The 8438-nt window shown below is 29.7% G+C and overlaps 1 protein-coding gene across 1 annotated transcript; it reads left to right on the top strand.

Annotated features, from left to right (window-relative positions):
• The first annotated feature begins 1023 nt into the window (after positions 1-1023).
• On the top strand, positions 1024-5527 carry LOC136074325 (uncharacterized). The gene is made up of 3 exons (XM_065786630.1): positions 1024-3114; positions 3268-4977; positions 5342-5527. The coding sequence occupies exons 1-3, from the start codon at positions 1024-1026 to the stop codon at positions 5525-5527; spliced, it is 3987 nt and encodes a 1328-aa protein (XP_065642702.1).
• The last annotated feature ends 2911 nt before the right edge of the window (positions 5528-8438 follow it).

Raw genomic sequence — 8438 nt, 5'->3', positions numbered from 1 at the left:
ATATATATATATATATATATATATAAATATACATATATATATATACATACATACATATATATATATATATATATATATATATATATATATATATATATATATATATATATATATATATATATATATATATATATATATATATATATAAATATATATATATATATATATACATACATACATGAAAAAGAAACTTCTACTGAGTTCAGTGTCTACTTTCGTAAGAACATTTTATTAATAACAAAGTTCATTGAAAAAGTAAATAGTTCTAAATCTGATGCAAATGCAAGTACTTCTAGTCAGTCAAAATCATACTCAGTCAAATTACCAAAAATAAACCTAAAACCATTTAATGGACAGCCTGAAAATTGGTTGTCATTTTATGAGAACTTTGAATGTGCAATTGCCAATAACAATGATTTATCTGGCATTCAAAAGTTGACATATCTTCGCAGTTTAGTTGAAGGACAGGCATCTTCTACTATTAAAGGTCTTGCTTTAACTAATAGCAATTTTGATGTTGCCATGAACCTACTTAAAGAGCGGTACAATAATAAACAACTACTCATATCAGCTCACATGACCTCTTTACTTTCATTAGATAAAGTTATTGATATTAGAGACGTATCAAAGCTTCGAAAAACCTATGACAATCTAGAAATTCAAATACGTAGTTTAGAGAATTTGGATATAACCTCTTCAATGTATGGTCCTTTGCTTGTACCAATTCTCATGCAAAAATTACCTGAAGAATTAAATCTCATTATCTCAAGACAATTTCAAGGCTGTGACTCTTGGGATATAAAAACAATTCTTGAAATTTTTAAATCTGAACTTCAAGCGCATGAAAAGTCAATTTCAAATGCTTCTGCTTATGATTGAAGACCCTTATCTATTGAGACATTGCATTCAAGCTCCTCATATAACAATATAAAAAACTATAGCACTTCTTGAAATAAACATCTTGAAAAAAATGAAAGTTTTAAGTGTGCCTTCTGTAGCAAGAATCATTTATCACAACAATGCATGTCTGTAACACAATTAGATGCAAGAAGGAAAATATTAAAAGACAAAAAACGTTGCTTCATTTGTTTACGTATTGGACATATTTCTTCCAAATGTTTATCTCGCATAAAGTGTTATGAATGTTCAGAGAGACATCATTCAGCCATGTGTGACAAGAAAAATCAGCTCCGACTACCAGACAACCAACTAACGTCTGTTGCTGGAGTATCAAAAGGAAATTCAGTATTGTTACAGACTGCTTTAGTTACTATAATATCTGGTACCACTGAATTACGTAATTGCAGAATTCTATTCGATAGTTGCTCCCAATTGAGTTATGTTTCACCCTCTATTCGAGAAAGACTTCATTTAGAAACAATTGATCAAAAGAAAATATCTATTAAAACATTTGGAAATCAGTGTATCACTGAAAATTTAGAGAAGGTCCAATTCTGTGTTCTTGATATAAATGGTGCTCGCATTCCCATTTCATGTTTTGTGAAGGATATATGTGCTCCCATTAATGGTCAAAACATAAAGTTTGCTATTGAGAATTACAGCCATTTAAAAGATTTGAGGTTGACAGACAGTCATTTTGCTGAAGGAAATGTTCGTGTTGATATCCTTATTGGTGCTGATTTTTACTGGTCCATTGTAGGTAATGAGATAATTAGAGGTATTGAGGGTCCTGTTGCTATTAAATCCAAAGTTGGTTTTTTATTGAGTGGAAATATTTTTGGCATTTCAGATAGTTGTGGTGTGTTTCACTCTCATATTTTAGAAATTGCTTCTGAATTCTGCAATGATAAAACTGTTTTTCACAATTCTATGTCATCCTTTTGGGATTCTGAAACTATAGGAACAACAAGATCTGACATTAACAACTTAGTGTATGAGAACTTTAAAAATGAAATTCAATTTAATAAACATTCTAATCGCTACGAAGTTGGGTTACCATTTAAACTCAACCATGATTTAATTAGTGATAATTACACTTATTGCATCAAACGCCTGGCACCTGTACTTAAAAAACTCAGCAAAGACAACAAACTGCTTACAAGCTACAATGCGATTATAAAAGAACAGTTAACTCAAGGTGTCATTGAAAAAGTAAACAATCATGAAATTAGTTATGGAGACGTACATTATCTACCACATCGCCCTGTAATAAGAGATGACAAAAGTACTACTAAAGTTCGTATGGTCTTTGATGCTAGTGCAACTATTGATGGACCATCCTTAAATGACTGTTTAAATGCAGGTCCAAGCTTAACAACCTCTTTATTTGGTGTACTCTTGCGATTTCGATGTAACAAGTATGCATTCATCTCAGACATTGAAAAAGCATTTTTGCAAATATCCTTAAAAGAAAAAGATAGAGATTTTGTTCGATTTTTATGGGTTGACAATCTTGATTCTGAAAATGGACAAGACCTTTTGTCATCTCCAATTGTTACGTATCGTTTATGCAGAGTTCTGTTTGGCGTAACGTCGTCGCCATTCCTACTCAGTGCAACATTAGTGACTCACCTTCAAAAATACACTGAAATTGATCAAGAATTTGTTGAAAAGATGTTGCTTTCTTTACATGTTGATGACTTAAACTCTGGAAGCAATGATTTAAACCAATGCTTAGAGTTCTTCAATAAAGCTAGAAATTATTTGCAAGAAGCAAACTTCAATCTTCGAAAGTTTGAATCAAACTCAGTCGAACTCGAACAAAAGATTCAGTCAAATAATTATGAACGAAATAATACAACCAAAGTTCTTGGTCAAGCATGGGATAAAGATTTGGACGAATTGACATATTCATTTAATGATATTCTTGAAACCGTTAAAAAAATTCCTACAAAAAGAGATTTTATGAAATTTATTGCCAGTATTTTTGACCCAATGGGAATTATTAATCCTATCGTTGTCAGATGTAAGTGCTTCTTTCAGAGATTGTGTGTTGAAAAATTTTCTTGGGATGACTTGTTATTTGGATCTACTTTAGATGAGTGGAACGACATCATACTAGATTTTCGTTCTAGAGTGGCCCCCATAAATAAATCAACTATTCCAAGACTGGAGTTAAGAGCAATGGCTTTATTATCCTCTCTGATGTCTACTGTGAGAAAGGAACTTAAAAACTTGAACATTGATGACATTTTCTGTTGGACAGATTCCACTATCTGCCTTCATTGGTTGAATAATACGAATCAAACTTATGAAACATTTGTGCAAAATCGATTGATACAAATTCGTGATTAATTTCCTATTCAGTTTTGGCATTATGTGGAAACTTCACGAAATCCTGCTGATATTATATCCCGTGGATGCTCCTTCAAATATATTATTGATCATGACATTTGGTTTAATGGTCCTGATTATCTTAATGACGTTTCAGTTCCATGGCCCTCTTACAATTTAATTGAACATACGGATAATGAAATTAACTTGTGTTTAGTCGCTGCCACAAACTCCATTGACATTAATCTTGAGTTTATTGATATTGAGCGTTTTAGTAGTTATGAACGATTAAACAGAGTAACAGGCTGGATTCTGCGATTTGTAAACAATTTAAAGAGTCATGTTATGAAGACTCATGTAACAATGACGCCAACATTATCTGCTGATGAAATTGAATGCGCAAAGATACTTTGGGTGCGAAATGAACAACGTGATGTCATGAAAAGCAAAAATTACAAACAGTTCAGAAGAGATCTTGGACTTCAAGAGATTGATGGAGTTGTTCGATGTCATGGAAGAATGCAGAATGCTCCAATTCCAAAAGAAGCTAAATTTCCGATTTTTGTTCCTCGTAGCAGTCAGCTGTCTAAGTTATTGATTGTTTATTTCCATAAGTTGGTGAAGCACAATGGCTTAAAAGAGACTCTTACAGAGCTGAGGACTAAGTTTTGGATTCCTCAGTGTAGACAACTGGTTCGCAACATAATTTTAAAGTGTTTCCTGTGTCAGTATTTTGAGGGAAAGCCTTATATGTATCCTCCTTCTCCACCCTTACCCTTGAGTCGTTTATGTGATGATTACCCATTTATGCATACTGCTGTTGATTATGCTGGTCCTGTTTTTGTCAAGAATATTTATGGAGACTGTGACACTATGTTTAATGGGTGGATATTTTTGTTTACCTGTGCTAGTACCCGTTCTATTTGCTTGGATTTGGTTTCCGATCTTTCATCTACATCGTGTATTCGTGGACTAAGACGTTTCTTTGCTAGAAGAGGCGTTCCAAGCAAAATTCTATCTGATAATGGTACACAATTTGTTGCTGAACAAACACAACTCTTTGCAAGCAACAAATCGATCGATTGGCAATTTAATGTCCCAGCTGCCCCGTGGTGGGGTGGGCTGTTTGAAAGAATGATAAGAATGGTAAAACGATGTCTAAAGAAAGTCGTTGGTAAAGCTCGTTTAAACTATGAACAAATGCTAACATTGTTGCAAGAAATAGAAACTGTAATTAACAATCGACCCCTAACCTTTGTATATAACGAACCTTGCGTGGAAGCCTTAACACCAAATCATCTTGTCTTTGGGCGAAAGTTAAACTTAAATGGTGTTAATAGTGATAGTAATATTGAACATGACTTAAATAAACGATATAATCATTTACAAACAGTACTTGAACATTTTATTAAACGATTGAAGAGTGAGTACCTAACAGAGCTGAGGGAGTTCCATAAATCTAAACGAAGTATTGGTAGTGTGCAAATAAATATCGGCGACATTGTTTTGATAGAAGAAGATAAGAAATCACGTTTGCTCTGGAAGACTGCAAAAGTTGAAAAAATCTTGGCATCAAGTGATGGTTGTTCACGTGCGGCAACAGTAAAGTACTTACAAGGAGATGGATCGTTCAGACATGTAAATAGACCCATAAATAAACTTGTTCCTGTTGAATACGCGAATCAAAAAGAAGGCATTAATGAACTCAAAGTAACATTTGTAAATGAAAATAACATTCCTCTTGTAATAAAACATTAAAGGCGGGGGAGTGTTGTATCCTCCAGGAACTTATTTGTGTATATAATTTTTAAGACGGCCTAATTTTACGGCTTCTTGTTGTTAATTGAAAATATGTAAAATGGAGGCTTATATTTTAAGAGAAATAACCTTGAAGTATCGTATTTATTTGATACCTATCTACCTTTAGCTTAGTAGATCACTTTGAAGATTCTATAATCAGTAGGATCACCTGTTTTAAAAATTGGTGTAACCTTTGCACTTTTTAGTTTTCCAGGAAAAACTCCATGTTTTTACGATAAATTAAAAACATGTAAAAGTGGTATTTTTATATATTTTAGTGAATTAATAACGACATTACATTATCAAGAATTACTTTGTTGACATCGATATGGAGGAGATTCCCTTGCCGGCATGTAGTCCTGATATGAACACAATTGAAGGGATACGGTGCAATCGCAAAGACATAGTAAGTGAGGTTACCACCACTAACAAACTTGACCTAATCAAACGCATTAATCATGTCTGGTTTCACAACCCAGATATTGTCAGTTAATTTCTAAATACTATGCAAGTATGCCGAACAGAATTGCAGCGCTCATAAAAGCCAAGGGTGGTGCAACCAAATACTGAAAACATATGCACAATGAGTAAATTGTACACGGTACATGTATGTTTGCTAAATTTGAGCTTATGTATTGAACATGGGGAATAAATGTGTGTATCTATATATTTATATATATATATATATATATATATATATATATATATATATATATATATATATATATATATATATATATATATATATATATATATATATATATATATATATATATATATATATATATATATATATATATATATATATTTAAACAACTTTAAAAAGTATTCTACACAATAGAGTGCTCAATGTTCTTAAAAGAACAGAGCAATTATATTAGTAGTAGAAAATCACTCACGAAACAAAATTTTGTTAAGTGATTTTCTACTACTAATATATATATATATATATATATATATATATATATATATATATATATATATATATATATATATATATATATATATATATATATATAATATATAAATTATATAAATAATATATATATAAATTATTAGCCCACGTTGACCAAGGCCTTTGCCACTAATAACCAACCTAACATGAATCTTTTGGAGGGTGTTTAATTGTCTGATTTATACAATCTTCATGAAATTTTTTATTGGAAGTCTTATTTACATATTAAAACTTTTGAGTCATAATTTCTATGGTAGACTCAACGCTGAAGCTTCCTTGAAGAAAACGAAACAAAAATGTTCACTAAATACCAACACTGGAATATTATAAAAAGAAAATTATTTTTGTTTTACAACGACTTGCCGATATCCAGTCATTAACTGTGAAAATACAGTACTTCTTTTCCCAATCCAGAATTGAGAATTTGTTTATTATGGCTTTTGTGCTGGCCTTCTACTTCTGACGTTAAATCTATACAAACTTTGTAGAACAGTGGTTGTTGCTACATTTATTCCCATATCATTCAACTTGCTAGTAATTGCTGAGCATGTCGCAAATCCATTTTCTCTCATTTCTTGGAATTTTTTCTTTTTTCGACAACATTTGCCTTGTCTCTGAATATCTAATGGGAGGGCCATTTTTCAATTTTTCTATTTTTCTGTTTACAGTGCGTCTTAATATCTTACATTTTCTTTCATAAGATATTGAATAATTGCTTTGTTTTAAAATTGAGAATCTTCTTTTATCCCTATTTTGTTATTTAGAACTTTCGAACATTTTTTTTCTCTAAAAAAATATTCTGAAAGGAATAAAAATTGTTTTGTATGAAAATCATTAAAGCAAGTATACAAAATGTGTAAATGTTGTTTAAATATATATTTATATATATATATATATATATATATATATATATATATATATATATATATATATATATATATATATATATATATATATATATATATATATATATATATATATAAATATATATATATGTATGTATGTATGTATGTATGTATGTATGTATGTATGTATGTATGTATGTATGTATGTATGTATGTATGTATGTATGTATGTATTTAAATGAAAGCAAAATTAACAACTAATATACAAAAATGTATTAGTATCTAACAAAAAGTCAATGAGAAAAGCAAAGAAACTAAAATCGAAATAAATTAGAAAACTAAAATAAATAAAAAAAAGAAACTAAAATACAAAGAAAAAGAAATAAACAATAAAAAGTGAATATATATTGTATGTCTGCTATAATGTCCTCAAAAAACAAAAGCTATAGAACTTTCTAGTTAAAAAACTGATTAGTTAAAGTTACTTATATAAATATAAATTTTAGATATACATTTTATAGCGTTTTTGCTCCAATAATGCAAGCTTATTATAAAATCTCTATCTTGAAGTTATATACTTTTCTATAATTTTTTTATAACTTTATTTCTTTACTTCATACTGTCGCCGTTTTTCAAAACGCATGACGATGCTTTTTACGCTTGAGAAAACGCGATAAAAAAAAAATTTATTAGAGAAACGCTTTATAAAACGTTTATTGAAACTAATAGTTTTTATGAATTTTTTCATAGTTCTTCAAAAAATAATTATTCAACAACGTTTTTAGGCATCTAAACTTGCTTGTTCTTTAAAAAAGTTAACTTGAATTTTTTTTACCTCAAAAAACGGCTGTAGCATATACTCGCGAAAAATGAAAAATGCCATTTTTTAAATTTGTGGCTCAAGTATTATACGTTTGAGGTTCGTAAATTAATTTTAACTTTGTTACAAACTAAGTACTTTAAGCATAACAATGGAAAAAGTCTAATGATTGCTACGGACTTTTTTTGCAGTCTAGTTTTAAATTTATGATTGTGGAAAACTTGTTTTCTTATTTCTAGTTATTTGAATGCTATCATTTGACTAATTTAGCATTTAACCTAATGTTATTTTAAAATTGTGCAAACAATACAATCAGGCGTAAAGAAAGTTAAAATTTTAACTAATTATGTTGCCTAAAATTTATATATAAAAGTTGTCACTTTCCCAAGTGCGCTCTTTCTACTTTCGCTAGTTTTCAAATGTTAATTGACCCATTATGTTTTCTGAATTACAGATTTTTAAACTTATTCATTGAGACTAGCATAAAATCATTTATTCTATCACTTTTTTATTTACACTGACTAAAAAAAAAATTATATGTTAAAAAAGTTTCATTGTATCATTATTCCAGCAAAGTATTCAAAAAATGGCTCGAAACCTAACAGTTTACCTTTCGGTAAACAGTCAAAAACGTTAAAGTAGAAATTTTTATATTAGTTTTCACTTCAGACAATTTACTTCCATATTCTATTTATAGTCGTTTCAATTGATAACTAAAAAAACGTTTCAGCTTTTAAATAACTCTTGCCGCATTTTTATTAGCTAAAATCTGATACTCGTAGAA

Source organism: Hydra vulgaris, chromosome 01 (assembly GCF_038396675.1).
Source record: "Hydra vulgaris chromosome 01, alternate assembly HydraT2T_AEP".
In the NCBI taxonomy this organism is placed as follows: domain Eukaryota; kingdom Metazoa; phylum Cnidaria; class Hydrozoa; order Anthoathecata; family Hydridae; genus Hydra; species Hydra vulgaris.
The sequence above is the reverse complement of the archived record's forward strand: the minus strand, read 5'-3'. Positions and strand labels throughout refer to the sequence as shown.

Coding starts and splice junctions, on each gene's coding strand:
- LOC136074325 (XM_065786630.1), top strand. CDS start 1,024: ATGTCTGTAACACAATTAGATGCAAGAAGGAAAATATTAAAAGACAAA. Junction 3,115..3,267: donor TATCCTCTCTGATGTCTACT/GTGAGAAAGGAA, acceptor TTTCCTATTCAG/TTTTGGCATTATGTGGAAAC. Junction 4,978..5,341: donor ATGAAAATAACATTCCTCTT/GTAATAAAACAT, acceptor TACATTATCAAG/AATTACTTTGTTGACATCGA.